This window comes from Mercenaria mercenaria, chromosome 3 (genome assembly GCF_021730395.1).
Source record: "Mercenaria mercenaria strain notata chromosome 3, MADL_Memer_1, whole genome shotgun sequence".
In the NCBI taxonomy this organism is placed as follows: Eukaryota; Metazoa; Mollusca; class Bivalvia; order Venerida; family Veneridae; genus Mercenaria; species Mercenaria mercenaria.
Window position 1 is genome coordinate 16,408,064 of NC_069363.1, and position 22,133 is coordinate 16,430,196.

At 35.4% G+C, this 22,133-nt stretch overlaps 1 protein-coding gene across 3 annotated transcripts in view; it reads left to right on the forward strand.

Moving 5' to 3' along the window:
* Window positions 1–22,133, forward strand: part of LOC123525372 (inactive tyrosine-protein kinase transmembrane receptor ROR1-like) — a 211,851-nt gene that overhangs the window by 34,068 nt on the left and 155,650 nt on the right. The window contains exon 1 of one of the 3 annotated variants that reach the window (XM_045304365.2): window positions 4,281–4,425. The exons of 1 other annotated variant lie outside the window; for it this stretch is intronic. Coding sequence is in view for 1 of the 2 variants with exons in the window: in XM_045304364.2 (XP_045160299.2) it covers window positions 8,707–8,725 (19 nt within the window). In the remaining variant the exon portion in view is untranslated. Of the gene's footprint in view, window positions 1–4,280; window positions 4,426–8,605; window positions 8,726–22,133 lie in introns of those variants that run through there. One more of the 3 variants, XM_045304364.2, reaches the window with a different exon arrangement.

Genomic DNA, 22,133 nt, shown 5'->3' on the forward strand with positions numbered 1-22,133 from the left:
CTGTTTTTACTTTGTTTCTTTCATAGATCATTTCATTTTAAAAGTATTAATTTTTTGTCTTGCCATATGACGAAAGTCACCAGAGCTATTGTGACCCCATTGTCTGCATTTTTCATCTTTTGTTGTCTGCTGAGTCTGACAACTCTTTGCCTAAGTTGCTCTGCCAATGGAATTGCTCCATTTCATTCAAATCTGGCCATTCTAACTGTGTGTATTAAATTTAATGGCGAACTGTAAGATGGTTATGAGTTTTAAGATATTAATTTCTAGCGAGTGTTATTCAATTTATAACCTATACTTATATCATCCTTATAGGCACTCCATTATAAAAACACACGACCTCTGTGCTTGGAGTAATAAGCTACATATGTGCCTGCATAAAATTAATACAAAAACAGAAACATTTTTATATGCCCAAAAGGACGTATTATGTTATGACACTGGTATCCATCCATCCGTCCGTTAGCAATTTCATGTCCGCTCTGTGACTCTTGAACTGCTTGAAGGATTTCAAAGAAACTTGACACAAATGTTCACCACACTGAGACGACATGCAGAGCGCATGTTCCAAATGACTCGCTTCAAGGTCAAGGTCACACTTAGGGGTCAAAGGTCATATATGACTTTGCTTTGTGTTTATTGCTCTGCATTGCAGTGCTCTTGTTTTTATTTGGCAGATCCCTCTTTTGTTCACTTACAATAAAAAAAATTTGAATTACTTTCCTTTTATGTTACTATCAAATTAATTAATAGCTTATTTTGAAACTTTTTTATTATTGGCCATAGGGAAAAACTCAGACCTTTTTTTTGTGGTACAACATGGATGGTACTGTAACGATTACTGAATGCATAAAGGGAAGTAATTGCATTAATATGCAAATTTGTAAACCTGTCAATTGTCATTGGAGTAAAATGACAGTATATATGCACATTAAATCACCTTTGGTGATGAGCTAGCTTTTCACCGACGGGATTTGTGTGGCACTGAGACGTTACAAATGGTGGCAGCGGTGGGATGAAGTCAACTGCCGGACTGGAGTTGCCTTACCTATGTATTTCCCAGGCCAAATCTCGGGACGAGATTTCTCGGAGGGGAAAGTAATGTAACGATTACTGAATGCATAAAGGGAAGTAATTGCATTAATATGCAAATTTGTAAACCTGTCAATTGTCATTGGAGTAAAATGACAGTATATATGCACATTAAATCACCTTTGGTGATGAGCTAGCTTTTCACTGACGGGATTTGTGTGGCACTGAAACTTTACAGTACCTTTAATTGTTAGGTGTATTTTGACATACCTTTACCTGGTAAGGATTTTTTTGTGGACTTAGAATTTTTTTTGAATTTCTTCCCTTTGTTGTTTCTGTCCTTTAGGCTTCACACTCCAAGTTCTTTCAGTTTTGCTCCCATCCTCTGATGTAACCCTTTGGGCGTATAATGCCCCGCTTGTTAAAAATTGAGTTGCTTAGCATTGTAAAGTTTTGGAGGTTTTTTACGAAAAAGAGGCATAATGATCAAGTTGATGATTCTGCAGCAGACGTGATAAGACAGAAAATTATTGCTGTGGCTGCGGTCAATAAAGAATTGTTTACTTGCATGAAAAAGTAATTTTCTGTGCTAAGTATCAATAACTGATGCCAAATTTGGCTGCAACATGTAGTTAAGATCTGAATTGTTCATGTAACAGGCTGAACTCATAAAATTGTATGTTACATGCTGAACGTCTTAAAATTGTTGGTAAACTTGGCCACCAGTACAACATTTTAAACTGCATTGCTGAAGGTATAGACTTCAGGACGTGCAGCTCTGGCTGTGTTGGCATGCTGTGCTCTGTGCTTCCAAGGAGTCCACTCTTTTTGTTCTTGTTTTTAGCTCATGGTGAGCTTTTGTGACAGCTCAATGTCCGTCGTCCGTTGTCAGTTGTCCATCGTCAGTCGTCCGTCAGTCAACATTTTCTAAAAAAATCTTCTTGAAAACCACTGGGCAGAATTACATCAAACTTCACAGGAATGATCCTTGGGTGGTCCCCTTTCAAAATTATTCAAAGAATTGAATTCCATGCAGAACTCTGGTTGCCATGGCAACCAAAAGGAAAAACTTTAAAAATCTTCTCCTCAAAAACTAGAAGCCCTAGAGCTTAGATATGTAGTGTGAAGCATTGCCTAGTGGACCTCTACCAAGTTTATTCAAATCATGACCCCGGGGTCAAAATTGACCCCACCCCAGGGGTCACTTGATTTTACATAGGAAAATATTAAAAAATCTTCTTCTCAAAAACCAGAAGCCCTAGAGCTTAGATATTTGACATGTAGCATTGCCTAGTGGACCTCTACTAAAATTTTTTAAATTATGACCCGGGGGTCAAAATTGACCCCACCCTAGGGGGTCACTTGATTTTACATAGGAAAATCTTCAAAAAAATTCTAAAAATAAACCAGAATGCCTAGAGCTTAGATATTTCACATGTAGCATTACCTATTGGACCTCTACAAAATTTGTTCATATCATGACCCACTGGGTCAAAATTGACCCCGCCCCAGGGGTCACTTGATTTTACATAGGAAAATCTTTAAAAATTTTCTAAAAATAAACCAGAAGGCCTAGAGCCTAGATATTTCACTTGTAGCATTGCCTAGTGGACCTCTACAAAATTTGTTCAAATCATGTCCCCCGGGGTCAAAATTGACTCTGCCCTAGGGGTCACTTGATTTTACATAGGAAAATCTTAAAAAAAATTCTAAAAAAAACAGAAGGCCTAGATCTTAGATATTTGACATGTAGCATTGCCTAGTAGACTTTTACAAAATTTATTCAAATCATGACCCCTGGGGTCAAATTGACCCCACCCCATTGGGTTACTTGATTGTACATACAAAAATCTTCAAAATTTTCTAAAAATAAACCAGAAGGCCTAGAGCTTAGATATTTGACATGTAGCATTGCCTAGTGGACCTCTACAAAAAGTTTTCAAATCTTGTTTTTAAAGTTACTTTAAGAAAATTTCAACTATAATATTTTCTCATAATTCTTTTGATTGATTTTTATCATGATCTTTTGACCTTGAAGACTTGTCCTTAAGTGCAATGATAGCAGGTGAGCGATATAGGGCCATCATGGCCCTCTTGTTTAACCCTTACCCTTCTAAATTTCTAAAATGAACTTGTCCATCTTTCAATTTGGACTGTACCATTAACTGTTAAAAGGGGTGCTTAACAAAAAGATACTGACTGAATGGCAAAGAGTGCAGATCTTGATCAGACTGCACATGATTTACACTGGTTGCAAAGGCAGAATCAGTCGTGTCCAGCATGGTAAGAGTTAAAGTATTGTCCTCCAATATTACTGTCACATCATTTTGACGTTTGTAGAAAGTTTGATGGAAAATAAAAATGATAGTGATTTAGTAATGTGCACAGACATTGAGTAATTCTGGATCAATTTTATAGTCAGTTAGATATGAACTTACCGTATCTATATATACGAGTTGAAGATTTTGATTAATTATTGGTAGGACGAGGAAGAAATTTGGTAAAGCGGAATGAACAAGGAACTGCACAGTTTTATAGGTACTTTAGTAATGAGCTTTGCAAATATTTAGAAGCAAATTAAAGGGAATATGTTTGATAATTTTCAGAAGATGAATTTTTAGTGGATGAAGCAAATTTGTAATTATTTAATAGAAGAAAGTTAGTACATTTATAAAACTGGTCAGAGAAAATTGGTAAATATTTAGTAACAGAAGAAACTGTGTTTTTTTTTGAAACAGTATAAGAACTGGAAAGAAGGCAGTAATTTATCTTGTTTAACCTTTAGCCTGCTGGCGGCAAGTGATTCTGCCTTTGCGACCAGTGCATACCAAGATCAGCCTGCACAGACGTGCAGGCTGATCATGGTCTGCACTGTTCGCTGTTCAGTCAGTAAATTTTTAGTAAACACCCTTTCAAATAATAAATGGTACTGCCCATATTGAATGATGGACCAATCCATTTTAGAAATTTAGCAGGCTAAAGGTTAAATTGAATATTATTTTTATGTCAGCTCAATTTTTGGAGAATAATTTAATTTGGAAAATCATTTTTTATTTGATACAGGAAATTTATTGGTATTAATTTAACTGATGTAGAATCTATTCTAAAGTTGCTGAGTAATACTGCTTAAAAAGGAAATGAAACAATAAACTAATTGTAAGGTCAAATTCCTTTTTGATGTTAGCTGAAATATCGCCAAATAAAATATATCTGAAACTGAAACAAGGAAGTGATTCAAGGCAAATGTCTGTAATTTCTATGTGAACTAAAAATATAGGATTTAAACTGTAAAATTTAAATTTTGTAACAGAACAAAGAATTTTGCAGGCGTGTATGAAAAGTAGTAAGGATTTAAGTCGGCAGAATTGTGACCAAAGGGCAGAATTGCCTAAGGTGAGCCAGTTGCCATTTAAAATGTTCTATTTGAAATGCAGATTACATTTTTTTTTCAGCAAAAATAATACTGAATTGTTTAAAAATAGCAGCTGTTTCTCGTATAATGCTCTGTAATTCATACTATCATATTCAGAGTAATTATATGTAAAAGAGATTGTCATTAAGTTAACAGCTTATAATTTTCTTCAGCATTTGAATAAAGAATTTTTGCAACAAATCAATATATATTGCTAGAAGTGAATGTCTTTTGAACTGACTTTCGGATGGTTGAAGGTTTTACCTTAGTGCTAGCACCTGCCTATAGTATGCTGTGGAGTCTTCAATTGGAATATCACCATGATAATTATTATGACCTAACATTAAGAACAAAATGCTAAAAATCATCATACGTGAGATATATGTCAATAGATGTATTTCAAACAGGAAGGGAGAAAAGTCTTACATTTCTTTTGATGTATGATTCAGTTATTTTTATGAGAAATAACATATATATTACAAGTTAGTATCAAAACTGATATGATATATTTGTACGTTTATAGCCTGGTATGCCGCACTTAGAAAATAAGAAAACCATGAGTGGGATTACCTTTTTCAGCTGAATCTCCACCCAGCTGAAACTCCATCAAGCTGATCTCCACCCAGCTGAATCTTCACCCAGCTGATATCCACCAAGCTGATATACCCAGCTGAAACTCCAGCAAGCTGAATATCTGTTTGCTTAGCTCAGTAGGTAAATCACAGAATTATGGATCACAAGTCACAAGTTTGATCTTGTAGCAAGATGCACGTGTCTTCTCGACAGTTTTACAGGAAACAGTGTGTCTGAAGTCATTTTAATTGTACTCCATATCTGAGTACTGTTATAGAAATAAGGGATACTTGTTATGGTATATTGACCACTCTTATATTTCAGAACACTTATAAACCTGCCTTAGCGGTCACCTTTAATAAGCAGTAAATTGCCTTAAGCAGTCAGCTAGGTTCCCAGACTGACATTTAGTTCTATTATCATCTTGTCTTAAGCAACTGCCTGCAGCCAGATTGTGTCTCTCCCTTGACTGACAATTGTTAGACTGTACCACTGAAAAAAATGTGTTAAACCTAATCAGACAAACAAACAAACAAGCTACATGATGATGATGATAACTGCATGAAGCAATCATTTAGTGGTCTGAAACCTCAGGACAACAATGTTTAGCCTAGCCTGCTGGCAGCAAGTGATATTGCCTTTGCAACCAGCGTTAACCAAGATCAGCCTGCACCTCCATGCAGACTGATCATGGTCTGCACTGTTTGCTATTCAGTTAGTAAATTTCCAGTTACCACCCCTTTGAATAAGAAGTGGTACAGCCCAAATTGAATGATTGACCAGTCCATTTTAGAAATTTAGCAGGGTGAAGGTTAATGGTCTGAAACCTCAGGACAACATTGCAAAGAAGCAGCAGGTATATTTTGTAAAACACTACAGCTGGAGTCTTTAAAAATTTAAACTGTTCTAAGAAAAATAATATAAGGGAAGCAGTGAATTAAATATTCATACATGTCTGTTCTGCAAGGCTAGTAACGAAGTTTTCTGTTTCATCTTGAATATATTTGACTGCAGATCATTGATGCAATTTTTTTTTCAGTTGCTCTTTGCTCTGGTGAAAAAATTGTAATATTATTTTATAATTGTCCACCTGCCCCAGTTTTATTAGAAATTTGGATGACTATCTATGAATTATTTTACTGCAGCGATTTTTTTAAGATTGCATATAATGTACATAATTTTTCATCTGATCCAGTTTTATTAGAAATCTGGACAATTATCAATGAATTATTTTACTGCCACAACTTTTTAATATAAGATCGGTATTGGAGCAGTGACAAAAATAAGTTACACAGGTTTGATTGCTGATAGACATTCCGCAGTATACCACCATGATACCATCTTGAAAATTACAAATAATTATTGCTCAATCAGATTTGATATCAACGTCCTGATCTTTACACTTTCTTCACAAAAAAATGCTAAAATATAAAACTGGCTTTTGCTTCTTCATAATTTCATACCTTATTACACAATATAATAGAGGGCAATATGGCTGTTCCTTATTTGGCAGTTAGTGAACTTTGACTCTGTGTCATTATTACGCTGTCAATTTATTACAGTAAATGCTCAGTCGACAGTAAGCGATCTGTCAAAACTTTGACATAATAAAAAGTATATATTGATTGACTTTTTAAAAATAGAAAAAAACGTTTTCTCAAAGGCTTTGTTCTATTAAATCAAACTAAATGTTTGAAATTTACTACTTAAAAAAGATTTAAGATTCTTTAAAATTAGAAATCATTTATTTAAAACATCAAGAAATTTTACAATTTATATTGTGGCAAGTACTGACACAAGATAAAATTAATAAATAAAATTATATTGAGTCTGTAAAACTGTAAAAAAAAAACAGTTAAAAATTAATTATAATTGAATTTATTTGATATTAATTGCTCTACAGACTGTATTGTAACACTTTTCATTTGCATAAGGCGTAAAAAGAAAAATTGTTTGTTTCCGGTATCCCGACCTACCCTAAATCTTTGGCCCGACCCTAAATGTTTTTATGGCCTTGGAGAATTTTTTTTTCAACTTTTTAACAAAAAGTTGCAAAACTGCACTTTTTATGCTTTAAACATGGCCAGTGGTTAGAAATCACTCACTGATGCTCTAAAAGCATAACCCCCTTATTTTTATTCATTTTTTGACACAAAAATAATTTCCGAAAAAGTCTCCCTTAATAAAAAAAAATTCCAAAAAATAAATTTTTCCGACATACCTACCCTAATTTTTTTTAGCATGTTACCGGAAACAAAGAATTTTTTTTTTTAGGCCTAACAACAAAATAAGGTCAGTTTTAAAACCTCATCATTCTTCTGTTAAGTACATTTTGTATACATTTAAGGGACATTTAATTTAGCCAATGCCAATATAGGTCAACTTTCTTGAAATCAAGTATTAGCAATTAGGAGTGACCTGTCGCTTTTATTTTTAGATTTGGATTTTCCAGACTGTTCCATTTATTAAATAAGGGTTTGAAAGATATTTGACTTATTTAAAACTATAGATATATTTCAAATACCGAGCAGATTGACATTGCACTGATAGTTTAGTTGGTAGAATTGAGGAATCTTGCTAGTGATTTAACTTTTGCGATTAAGAGGCTGTGGGTTCGAAACCCACACAAGGCGACTTTTTTATGATTGAATTTGTTTTATTTTATTTTTCATATTTTTTTTTATTTCATTTTATTTCATCATTTCAATTTCATTTTAAATTTCATTCATACAATTTAAATACATTCAATACATTTCAAACACACGCGCCCAATGGAGCATCCTCACACTCGCTGGCGGCGTCGGTTTCCTCCTTATAAGTGTCATCAGCTAGTTGAATGACTAAATCATCAAGAGCTATGTCAACCATGTTGAATAATTCACAATCATAAAGATATTTGAAAAACCTATGTTACATGCGAAAATAGCAAAATGATACAAGTAATGCAATTCAAATACATCTTTAACATTATTATCATTTTAAATGTATGTTACCAAAATATAAAATGAAACAAAAAAAAAATTAAATGTAAAATATATATATATATATTGATCTCCGCTGGAATTCGAACTCACAAAAGTTAGATTCTAGAGGCGTCACGCTTACCACTGCACCACGGTGTCTAATTGTCGAAGAGGCAGTCATTTAAATATTTATTATAAAAATAAGTTATATAAAGGTAGGGTACCCCTTTACTGAAGTGGATTATTCCAGTAACCTTTCAAATCTATTAATAAAAGCGACAGGTCACTCCTAAATGCTAGTAGGTACTTAATGATCAAGATGTTTAGAAAAACAACAACAATAAAACAGCGATTCAGGGAGTGCTGAATATATACAATGAAGTCATTAATATTCATGGAGGGCTTATTGATGTAGATTTTGTCCTTGCTTCATTTCATGAAATTAAATCCCATTTAACACATAAAATTCCTGTTTGTTTTATCTGCAAAAGTTAAAATTCATGAATTTATATTCCAACGAACTAGCTGTTTTAGCAAAAGAAAAGCTAAATTTCCTGCCCACAAAATTAAATGATTTGACAGTAAACACTTGACAAGACTTAGTGTATTAAACATTGAAAAAAAGCTATCTATGTAGATACACATTAGTCACACTGTTAAAAACTGACATAAAATAAATGGAATTTTACTGGAATTTGTATAATTTTAATAAAATACCAACTTAAAATGATACGTCAGATCTCAGGTATGATTTCATGGTATTTTTAAGAAAGTCGTTACTTGTTAAATAAAAATCAGACTGTGATATTTTTCTTAAGGCACGTCCATTTATGGTGAAAAACGGAAACTTATAAACCCAGATATATACAACTTTGTATAGAAAAAAACTCATTTAGAATGTTTTGATGAGCATTCTGTATGCCAGCATGTGGCAGATGATTTTTTGATAGGAGGAGTGCACAATATATCCTTGCTCCCATTGTAATGGTAAAATCCTTGATGAGATTTTTATGGAAAAATATAGAGTATTGATCTATGGGTGAAATAAGCTGTGAATGAAGCCGCCTAGTACCAAAGTTTTTTTTTCTGTCATATGACAGAAGATGTTTTGTCATCAAGAATGTGGCAAATTCATTTATTTAGAATATAGAAAAAAAGAGTAGTTTTTGATTGCCAGTACTTTGATAGTAATCTTTTATTCTGTGGCGTGTGATACATTGTACCGGTCAATAAAAACATTACACATCATGACCTGTGTTAAGGGTACCTCAGGTAGGCAAACTCCTCCATGCAGAAAACAGAAAAAAAACAGATTCTTGAGCTTCTTCAGTCTGCAACACCCTTCACTACTAATAAATATCAGCGTTTCTTCTCAATTCATGTTGATATATTGTACATGGTTTGGTAACGGTCAAAGACCTAGCTTGATGTAATACCCTGTCTTTATTCCATTTTTAGAAGTTTCAGTGTGAAATGAGATAGCGGATTATAATTATTTGAAATTTTCAAAGGTTTCAAGTAGTGAAATTTTCATTTTATGATTTTCACTGTCATGGCATTACATTTGAACATGAAAGAATATGAATTATAAGTAATCAGAAAATTCCAAAATATATATCGGTAAAGATATAGAAGCATATAAATACCTACAAAAATATTACAAATTATTCCTGCATTCCTTTTCTTATACTGCATAACAATACAGTTTCAAACACAAACAAAATCTTGTAGTAAATGGATTTTCATCAAACTTGCCAAAAAATATATAATGGTTGATCAGGTAATGAGAAACAGAATTTTATTTTATGCCATCGATATTATGTTGTCAGATATTATGTTGTCTTGTTATCCGTATAATATCATAAGTTGACTTTTGATCAAGTAAATGAGGAAGATTTATAAACAGAATTAAAATAACCAGAAGACACGACTTTGAACAAAAAAAATAGAGAAAATTTATGACTGCAGAAAAATCTTTTGATTAAAAAATACCTGAAGACTATAATACCTTTGTTATATTGTTCCAAATCATTATATAACACTGTTTTCAACTTTATTTCTGAAGTCATTACAGATTTCTTAAGATCTTTTCATTATCTCCAAGGCCTGTTAAAACATAAAACAATCTGTTGATTTTAACGATTCTGCAAGTTCTAAAACTTTTCATGCTGTGTTTTGAACACAATCTCCACACAGAATCGGAATCTGTTTTTATTTTATAACTTACCAAAGGGGTAGATATACAAGGTGCCAAGCCACGTGTCTTTATCACAGGGGGAAGTAATGTAGCTTTTAAGAAAATTATTATTTTTTATCCTTTTGATCTTAGGTATGTAGTTGGCAAACTACAGACAAGGCACACAACATCATTATTATGTAATGAAGGCATGTTGACCTAATTTTTTTCCCTTTGTGTAGAAAATATTAATACGTCATGATGTTACAACTCATACCTGATTAGCATATGTTCGATGGTAATTAAACGGAATTGTTAACATGACATTGTCTGCTTTTCATGTTGCTCCTATCTTCTTGAAGAATCCTGTTGTACTTACAGAATACAAGAAAACCATCTATGATGATATACATCAGCAGATTTTAAGGGATGACTTTTCTTAAAATATTTAAAAATATTCAGTGCCCATCTTTAATTTACATATTTTATCATTTGGTAGTAACTTCAAATGTAAAAAAATCTTTATCATGTTTGCTAAATATATAAATTAAGTGGAGTGGTGATTCAGTGGTTTAAAGGTATCAGCCGCTCAACCCGGGGGTTGTGGGTTTGAGCCCCACTGGGGTCATGACCATGCCTTCTTATACGACACCAGTACTTGTTTTTGCAAGAAGCAGACTCAAGAGTGGTTAAAAAAAGCTTGAAGCTTTAGTATAAACTAAATATAGAAATTAATTGTCAATGTAGAGCTGCTTTCGTAACTAAATTTCATGCGGGAACAATCATTTATTAAAAAGAATTTGGTGTCAGAGAGAAAGAGACAGCTGCTGCAGTTTTAACTTCTTCAGATTTCATGATTTTAATTACATCATCGTACCTGGTCAAAAATAACCTGAAAGCTATGCATAGCTATAACAACATTTGGCCTTATCTGTACCTAAGGTCTGATGTATTTCATTAAGCTATGCATACTATACCTTTGATCAATTTTCAAAGCCCAAAGCCCAGTGTAGAATGATACCAATATATATACACTATGATTAATTTGCTTTGATGTCACAGTCTGTACAAAGTTTTACAAAGTGATAGTGGGGAACTTAGACATTGTTCCTCCTTTCTGGAATGGCTTAAATTTTTTGTTAACAAGAGGTTTCCCAGAATTGACTTGTTCTCCATGAGCATTTAACTGAAAGAGGCAAAGTACAGATGGCTTATGTCATATTGCCTTTAGGAACACTCCAGTCTCACCATGTGATCAAACTCTCTGCCGCTGTATTGTTAGTGCTCTTCCAAGCAGCTCATTTTGGAAAGGACTAGGTTCAGTGTTTACAGTATTGAGACAAATGGTAGTCTCAGAAAGCAATTCTGCCATTGGTCAATTTCAAATATCAGCTCTAAAACAACTAATCATATGCTGAAGTTTTGTGACTGGTATTCAAACTCTCTCAGGGATCTCAAGAGTTGTCCCTATGGGTTGTTACCACAAGAGCTGTCCCAAAGAGTTGTTACTGCAAGAGCTGTCCCTACGGGTTGTTACTGCAAGAGCTGTCCCTACGAATTGTTACTGCAAGAGCTGTCCCTACGATTTGTTACTTCAAGAGCTGTCCCTACGAATTGTTACTTCAAGAGCTGTCCCTACGAATTGTTACTGCAAGAGCTGTCCCTACGAGTTGTTACTGCAAGAGCTGTCCCTACGAATTGTTACTTCAAGAGCTGTCCCTACGATTTGTTACTTCAAGAGCTGTCCCTATGAATTGTTACTTCAAGAGCTGTCCCTACGAATTGTTACTTCAAGAGCTGTCCCTACGGGTTGTTACTACAAGAGCTGTCCCTACGTGTTGTTACTGCAAGAGCTGTCCCTACGATTTGTTACTTCAAGAGCTGTCCCTACGGGTTGTTACTACAAGAGCTGTCCCTACAGGTTGTTACTGCAAGAGCTGTCCCTACGAGTTGTTACTGCAAGAGCTGTCCCTACGAATTGTTACTTCAAGAGCTGTCCCTACGATTTGTAACTTCAAGAGCTGTCCCTACGGGTTGTTACTACAAGAGCTGTCCCTACGAATTGTTACTGCAAGAGCTGTCCCTACGAGTTGTTACTGCAAAAGCTGTCCCTACGAATTGTTACTTCAAGAGCTGTCCCTACGATTTGTTACTTCAAGAGCTGTCCCTACGAGTTGTTACTTCAAGAGCTGTCCCTACGAATTGTTACTGCAAGAGCTGTCCCTACGGGTTGTTACTACAAGAGCTGTCCCTACAGGTTGTTACTGCAAGAGCTGTCCCTACAAGTTGTTACTGCAAAAACTGTCCATCAGGAGCTGTTACTGCAAGAGCTGTCCCCAACAATTTGTTACTGCAAGAGCTGTCCCTAGAGTTGTTACTGCAAGAACTGTCCCTATGAGTTGTTACTGCAAGAACTGCCCCTACGAGTTATTACTACAAAAGCTATCCCTAAGAGTTGTTACTGCAAGAACTGTCCGTCAGGAGCTGTTACTGCAAGAGCTGTCCCTACGAGTTGTTACTGCAAGAACTGTCCAGCAGGAGCTGCAAAAGCTGTCCCCAACAATTTGTTACTGCAAGAGTTTTTCCTATGAGTTGTTACTGCAAGAGCTGTCCCTATGAGTTGTTACTGCAAAAGCTGTCCGTATGAGTTGTTACTGCAAGAGCTGTCCCTACGAGTTGTAACCGCATGAGCTGTCCCTACGAGTTGTTACTGCAAGAGCTGTCCCTACGAGTTGTTACTGCAAGAGCTGTCCCTATGAGTTCTTACTACAAGAGCTGTCCCTATGAGTTGTTACTGCAAGAGCTGTCCCTACGAATTGTTACTGCAAGAGCTGTCCCTATGAGTTGTTACTGCAGGAGCTGTTCCTACGAGTTGTTACTGCAAGAGCTGTCCCTATGAGTTGTTACTGCAAGAGCTGTCCCTACGAGTTGTTACTGCAAGAGCTGTCCCTATGAGTTCTTACTGCCAGAGCTGTCCCTATGAGTTCTTACTGCAAGAGCTGTCCCTATGAATTGTTACTGCAAGAGCTGTCCCCTCGAGTTGTTACTGCAAGAGCTGTCCCTATGAATTGTTACTGCAAGAGCTGCCCCTACGAATTGTTACTGCAAGAGCTGTCCCTACGAGTTGTTACTGCAAGAGCTGTCCCTATGAATTGTTACTGCAAGAGCTGTCCCTACGAGTTCTTACTGCAAGAGCGATCCCTACAAATTGTTACTGCTAGAGCTGTCCGTACGAGTTGTTACTGCAAGAGCTGTCCCTATGAATTGTTACCGCAAGAGCTGTCCCTATGAGTTGTTACTGCAAGAGCTGTCCCTACGGGTTGTTACTGCAAGAACTCACTGTCCATCAGGAGCTGTTACTGCAAAAGCTGTCCCTATAAGTTGTTACTGCAAGAGCTGTCCCTACGAATTGTTACTGCAAGAGCTGTCCCTACGAGTTGTTACTGCAAGAGCTGTCCCTACGAATTGTTACTGCAACAGCTGTCCCTACGAGTTATTACTGTAAGAGCTGTCCCTATGAGTTGTTACTGCAAGAGCTGTCCCTACGAGTTGTTACTGCAAGAGCTGTCCCTACGAGTTGTTACTGCAAGAGCTGTCCATACGAGTTGTCACTGCAAGAGCTGTCCCTATGAATTGTTACTGCAAGAGCTGTCCCTACGAGCTGCAAGAGCTGTCCCTACAAATTGTTACTGCAAGAGCTGTCTGTACGAGTTGTTACTGCAAGAGCTGTCCCTATGAATTGTTACCGCAAGAGCTGTCCCTAAGAGTTGTTACTGCAAGAGCTGTCCCTACGGGTTGTTACTGCAAGAACTCACTGTCCATCAGGAGCTGTTACTGCAAAAGCTGTCCCTACAAGTTGTTACTGCAAGAGCTGTTCCTACAAATTGTTACTGCAAGAACTGTCCCTACAAATTATTACTGGAAGAGCTGTCCGTATGAGTTGTTACTGGAAGAGCTGTCCCTATGAGTTCTTACTGCAAGAGCTGTCCCTATGAGTTCTTACTGCAAGAGCTGTCCCTATGAGTTCTTACTGCAAGAGCTGTCCCTACAAGTTCTTACTGCAAGAGCTGTCCATCAGGAGCTGTTACTGCAAGAGCTGTCCCTACGATTTGTTACAGCAAGAGCTGTCCCTATGAGTTGTTACTGTTAGAACTGTCCATCAGGAGCTGTTACTGCAAGAGCTGTTTGTACGAGTTGTTATTGCAAGATCTGTCACTATGAGTTGTTACTGCAAGAACTGTCCCTACGAGTTGTTATTGCAAGATCTGTCACTACGAGTTGTTACTGCAAGAACTGTCCATCAGGAGCTGTTACTGCAAGAGCTGCCCCCAATAATTTGTTACTGCAAGAGCTATCTCAGTGAATTGTTACTGCAAGAGCTGTCACTACGGGTTGCTAGACCGAGTTGTTTCTGCAAGAGCTGGCCCTATGACTTTCTACTTGAGAATGCCTTGCTACTGCAGGGAATTAAGAAATTCATCAAAAGATCTCTTTGAATAATGCAAATTTCGCGTTCCAAACTTTTCCCTTGGAAAATTTTGCTGCTTCTAAAGTCATTGCACTTAAGATAAAGTTATATCACTAAAATCTATATTTTGCTCTGTCATCATTTTTCATTAGATTACTTGGAAAATATTACTCAGGAGCTTCAATTTTGGACCAGACAGAGCATGTAGTTTATTTGCTTGCACTGTAAAATGGCAGTGGCTTCTGACTCATTTATAGTTTGTCTTCTATTTTTAGTGACCATCTCCTATCAGGCTGCTTCAGTCGCAAGGAATGGAAAATTCTTCTTTATAACTGCGTCTTACATTTTTAGCCATCTTTTTCTGCAAAAGTAATATTGCATCTCACTGTCTTAATTAGTGTTTGCACAAGGGGGGCTTCACGGCCGAGTGGTTAATGTCACTGCCTTTGAATCACTGCCCCTCACCGATGTGGGTTGAGCCTCACTAGATGGCATTAATTCATGTTAGGAAGCCACCCAGCTGGCTTACGGAATGTCGGTGGTTCTACCCATGTGCTTGCCTGTGATGAAATGAATGCACAAAGGGGCGCTTGATGTCTTCCTCCACCATCAGAGCTGGAAAGTCGCCATTATAATGATCTCTATAATTATGTCGGTGTGATGTTATACCCAATGTAAAAAAACAGGCTTTGCACAAGTCCACTCCTACAAAATGAAAAGCAAAGTTCAGTATCTGTTGTTAATGCAAAAAGTTTCCTCGAGAGCTGATATTCAAACAGTGGATATTGGCTCCTATCCTATAATGTCTTTGAACATGCAATCATACATTAAAGGGTATAAAATTTTAGTATTTCCCACAATCTTTTCATGTTAAGATTGGCAAAGTTTGTCTTAATTCAGTTTTTGTTTCATTGAAATAAATTTGTTGTCTGTTTGGGTGGCCTACGGATGCAGTAATATTTCAAGATGTCCGATGCTTGCAGATATTTACAATATTAATGACTTCTTTTATGTGTAATAAGTTTAATGAATTAATTAATTAGTGTGCAGATTTTGTTATTTATTCAGTCTTCTCTTTTAAATAGTAAAATTAATTTGCTTTCTCCATATCCTTCTTAGATTTGGTTAGGCATTTTAGATGTCGGGAAAAGATAATTTTTTTGTATAATTCATTAGCACATGATTATCATAATGAAAAGTTATAGTATGGAAGACCCATACAGTGTTCATCAAAATCTCCATCTGTCATTTAATACCAGTCCTTCTTTCTATCTGTCACACTATCTTGTACTCTGCTCCACCTACAGTCTCCATCCAACTTAGATGAACCAAGTATTCTGCCTTGGTACTTATTACTTCTCAAATAATGGAGAGGTGGTGGATGAATGATTTCAGACATTGTGTAAGCAAGGAGAATGTTGCCTTCCCTGGAGATTGCCATAGTCAGAGATTGAGCTTGCAACCTCTGACATAATTTTCAAGCTGACTCCATGTTTTGGAAAAAATTATTAGAACATCACCAAATCATAGAATGAAAGAGTTGTTTTACATAAAATTAAACAGGCTATTAAAAATCATATTTTTTTTACAAAACCACTGGCAATTTACTCATATTATGTATAATTCTGGAAACAGGGGCTACACTTCTGGTCAGTTCAGTTCCTTAAAAACTCACCATTTTTAAAAAACTGTTACATGTCTTCGTTTTGATGTCTCAGTGCTTAAACTTCACACAACTAGCTAAAACACCACAGTTTTGAACAATTATTGTACCCCCCGACAACAAAGTTGTAAGGGGGGGTATACTGGTTTCAGGTTGTCCGTCTGTCTGTCCGTCCGTCTGTCTGTCTGTCCGTCTGTTTGTCTGTCCGTAGACACAATCTTGTGCGCACCATCTCTCCTCATCCCCTTGACACAATTTAATGAAACTTCACACAAGTGATCAGTAACAACAGTAGTTGTGCATGGGGCATGTTAGGTTCTTTCAGATAAAAAAATTGCAGAGTTACGGGACTTCGTTTTTTGTTACTATACTATATACATAGACACAATCTTGTGAGCACCATCTCTCCTCATCCCCTTGACATAATGTAATGAAACTTCACACAAGTGATCAGTAACAACAGTAGTTGTGCATGGGGCATGTTAGGTTCTTTCAGATAAAAAAATTGCAGAGTTACGGGACTTCTTTTTTTGTTACTATACTATATACATAGACACAATCTTGTGCGCACCATCTCTCCTCATCCCCTTGACACAATTTCATGAAACTTCACACAAGTACGTGATCAGTAACAACAGTAGTTGTGCATGGGGCATGTTAGGTTCTTTCAGAAAAAAAAAATTGCAGAGTTACGGGACTTTGTTTTTTGTTACTATACTATATACATAGACACAATCTTGTGCGCACCATCTTTCCTCATCCCCTTGACACAATTTCATGAAACTTCACACAAGTGATCAGTAACAACAGTAGTTGTGCATGGGGCATGTTAGGTTCTTTCAGATAAAAAAATTGCAGAGTTACGGGACTTTGTTTCTTGTTCACATACTGTGTACATACAGTCTGCATATGCGATCTTGTGCGCGCCTAATCTTCCGAACCCTTGCACACAATTTAATGAAACTTCACACAAGTGATCAGTATCAACCCTAGTTGTGCATGGTGCATGTTACGTTCTTTTAGATAAATACTCTGCATAGTTATGGGACTTTGTTTTTTGTTACTATACTGTATACATACAGTCTATATACATACAGTCCACATAATTATGCAATCTTGTGTGCGTCAAATTGCAATGTACTGTGTCAGTGCATGTGGGGGGTACATTCATCACCTTTAGTGATAGCTCTAGTTTACTTTTGGCATTCATTTTCATAGGGGGACAACTTATGAAAATATTTAAAGTATCCAGTGGTATGGGATAGTACTGTAAAACATGTATTGTACAGGTAGATTGTTGGTAAAAATAAAAATTTCTGTGATTTGGCACTGCTAAACTGCAAAAAAGGGGAGGAATGTTTTTGTTTATATGAGATAACTCCAGAAGCTATTCAGATTTAATTATTTATGCCCTTTCTCTTCTAAAATATAGGTGGTCAGAGCTATTAGGGAATTTGCAGAGATAGTAAAAGAAAAAGAAAAAATAGATTTTTTTCTTTGAATTAGAAGATTATCTAGATGATGCAGGGGCGTCAGAAGTGGGGCCGCAGGGGCCGCAACTGCGGCCCCAATAATTTGCCCCAAAACGATTTTTTGTAAATTTGTAAGTTGGAGTCGCAGGTCCGCGGACCCATTATTTTGTATAGTATATTAAATTTTGCTTCGCGTTAAACAATACACGCTGTCCATATTAGTGTGTTACCGTGAAGACGGTGACACGATCGGTGGTGTTAATTGGAGTCATACACAGGTGTCCGTGATTGGACTTAATTACGCATGAACAAATCAGCATGTTTTTAATTAGCATGTCTTTAGTCAATGGAACGTTTAAGCTATACCCAGCCGCAAAGGTCTAAGGTATTAACTTATAATATTCAGAAAAATAATTATCATGTTTTTATTTAATGAATGAGGTGAGTGTTAAGATTTCTCACACCGCTAAGATGTAAGGAATTAATTACATAAATTGTTTTTACTCAAAAAATGATATTTCAAACAAAAATAAGAAATGAATGTAACATGAATGATTATTCAATACATTAAATACAAAAAATACATACATGCATTCTTTGTATTGCGTTATACATTATTAATTCTGATAAGAGTTTATTAAACTTTATTTTGCTTATAGTCATGTAAATAGTAAGAAAATACTGGAGACTTGAGATGCGATTCAGTACCCTTAAAATGCACCAGAACTTGCCATTTATGATCCTGTTTTAAAAGAAATTCAGGAGGTCCCCCTGATCCCCCTTACCGCAGGGGGATGCCCCCCCACCCGCTCCACCCCTCTCACAGCCCCAATATCAAACACCTTCCAACGCCCCTGTGATGACCAGACAAACTTCAAATTTCCAACCCATAAGAGGTCTTGTAAAAGTGTCAAAAAGAAAACCTAAGAAAAGCCTGTTCAGTCCCAGACATAGTTCTGTCCTAAATGCTAATTTTCAGCTGGGACTACATTTAGCTCCATCAGTATACATATTCATGTGAAATTTCATGCTCACATTTTCTCCAGAAAGTGTAAAATTTCCTGTCAGTGGTATAGATTTCTGTATTTTCAAACCAGAGGAAAACCTTTTTTGCCTTATCTGATTGGTAAACTCTATTAAATGCAAGTTTCTCACAAAACATATAGAAGTTTTGACAGATCAATTTCCCTTCTTCACTGTTGCTTAGTTTTGTGTGGAGAAACCAAACCAGTGGGTGGTAAAGTAAAGTAACTGTAGTAAAACTTTGTTGAAGAGGCCTCAGTACCAAAATTGTTAAAAGGGCTGATTTTCAACCACCTGCATACTTTTTCTGTGAGTTTGAGCTCTATGTGGGTTGTCGTATAAGGAAGTCGTCAAGCTGGATTGTTGAATACTGATGATTCTGTGAAAGTGCTTCTTAAAATAATACCGGAGGAACTAACCTACGACTGGTCTTCCACAAGTAAAGCTGGAACTATTATGATCAAATAAGAGCTGGTCATTACTGGGAGCTTGTTATAAAAATATGTTTGAAGACTCATTTAGAAGAAAACTAATTTAAAACCCTATCTACTACATTTTAATATAACTGTGTCAAAGGGTAAGCAATATAATTGTGTTATATTATGATTTCGTAGCATCCTTCAACTTATATCTGTCTGCAATTTATTTATTTATTTGGTCCTTTGAAGACACTATGATTAATCACTAAAGAAAGGACCTTGATAGATGAAATTGATTTTATAGCATTTCATTTGCTTTGATGGAGATAAAATCTTATATCACTGAATTGAAATAGGCGTACATTTTGAATTTAGATAAAGTCAAAAAAGTACAACTCATATTTACTGTTGGTAACAGTAAGTATTTTCAAATTTGTTTATCGTTGATGATCAATCTTATAAGAAATATACAGATATTTTATCAAATACTTTGAAGTTAGAGAAAGTATGAAAAGGTAATTAAAGTTCATTTTTCAATGGTATTTCAGTAACAATATTCCCCCCCCACCCCACACACACACCTCTCCTCCAAAAAAAAAAGCAGTCAGACCAACTTAACAAGACAACTTTTTAAATGATTGGAGTGCAAGACTGTAACAAACAACTTTTTGTAAAATAAGGAAAAAACCTGAAAGTTGTACCTAAATTCAGAACTTGAATATTGGGCCTAAATTCAGCATTTTGAATGTCATGGCTAAATTCACACTCCAGACAATAACAACTGAAAAATACAAACAATAAAACAAGTGGTCAGTAAAATTATTCTGTCTATTTTGAATGCTTGAACACCCAACTGTTATAACATGACAACAAAAAATAATTGAAAAGATGCATACTTGTATCTTATTCAAACCATTGTGTTCAAATATTATTGGCCACCCTGAATAAACTACTGAAACAGCTTGTGGATGCTCGGCTTGCATTTTCAAAACAATTATGTAGCCTGTTTGTCTGTAAATTTACAATGACAAATTTGTTTCTTACAACAGATAATAATCATGGTATAAAATTCTTTCAGTCACATTTGAAATTGATATAGAACCATCATGCATTTGAGATTAATTGTGATCTTTAACTACAAGTATTTCATCATCAGCCATCTTCAAAACAATCTAGACTGTGTCTCTAGTTTGGTGCCAGACAACTGCTGTTGTGTGAAGAAATCTGGACACAGTCTGTTATTTTATGTATTAAAATAGTATCAATATTTTCTTTCTATTAGGTTATAGATGATTTTTGTTTTTATTTAAGATTGCACCCAGCTTGATATAAATGATTGTCCTTTCTTCTTTCAGTGTTATCATGACTAGAAATCTGTGAAATTACATGGCTCTTCTAGCGGAAAATTTGTTTTTCTTCACATCTGCAAAATTCAAAATAGGGAAGTGATTTTTTGCCCACAGGCTTGATCAGATATAAGATTGATACATTAGATAGAAATAAAAGTTGTGTTGAGATTTTGTAATCCAGAAGCAAGCATGCAGCAAAGCTAGAATTACAAAAAGTTTATCACTTTTCATTCAATAGAACTACATATAGGATAAAGATTTCCCTCATTGTGCCTTTTGTAAATTGGGATAGAATAACACTTTAAACACCAAACTGAAAATTTGTTCAACCATTTTTTTAAAGAATAAAATGTAGCGGCAAATGAAAAATAAAATGAAATATTTGAGGGGTTTTCTTTTAGGAAAACTGGAGCAAGCAAGGAGTAAAGAAATATATATTTCTTACTTTGGCTCTTGTTTGATGAAAGAAAAACCAAAAACAGAAAGTGCAAACCCTTACTTCAACAATAATTTACTCTGGTAAAAGAATTCAAAATAATTACAACAGAGTGAGTGAAAAAAAAGGTATCAACACAGTACATGTATTATCAGATGAAATATGTAATAAACAGCAATGCATGCATAACCTAATAAACCATATTGATGATGTAGGTATGACTGTATGATGTTGATGATGTAGGTATGACTGTATTATGTAGGTATGACTGTATGATATTGATGATGTAGACTGTATTATGTAGGTATGACTGTATGATATTGATGATGTAGATATGACTGTATGATGTAGATATGACTGTATGATGTTGATGATGTAGGTATGACTGCATGATGTTGATGATGTATGTATGACTGTATGATATTGATGATGTAGATATGACTGTATGATGTTGATGATGTAGGTATGACTGTATGATATTGATGATGTAGATATGACTGTATGATGTTGATGATGTAGGTATGACTGTATGATATTGATGATGTAGATATGACTGTATGATATTGATGATGTAGATATGACTGTATGATATTGATGATGTAGGTATGACTGTATGATGTTGATGATGTATGTATGACTGTATGATATTGATGATGTAGGTATGACTGTATGATGTTGATGATGTAGATATGACTGTATGATATTGATGACGTAGATATGACTGTATGATGTTGATGATGTAGATATGACTGTATGATATATGACTGTATGATGTTGATGATGTAGGTATGACTGTATGATATTGATGATGTAGGTATGACTGTATGATATTGATGATGTAGATATGACTGTATGATGTTGATGATGTAGGTATGACTGTATGATATTGATGATGTAGGTATGACTGTATGATATTGATGATGTAGATATGACTGTATGATGTTGATGATGTAGGTATGACTGTATGATGTTGATGATGTAGATATGACTGTATGATATTGATGATGTAGGTATGACTGTATGATATTGATGATGTAGGTATGACTGTATGATGTTAATAATGTAGATATGACTGTATGATATTGATGATGTAGATATGACTGTATGATGTTGATGATGTAGATATGACTGTATGATGTTGATGATG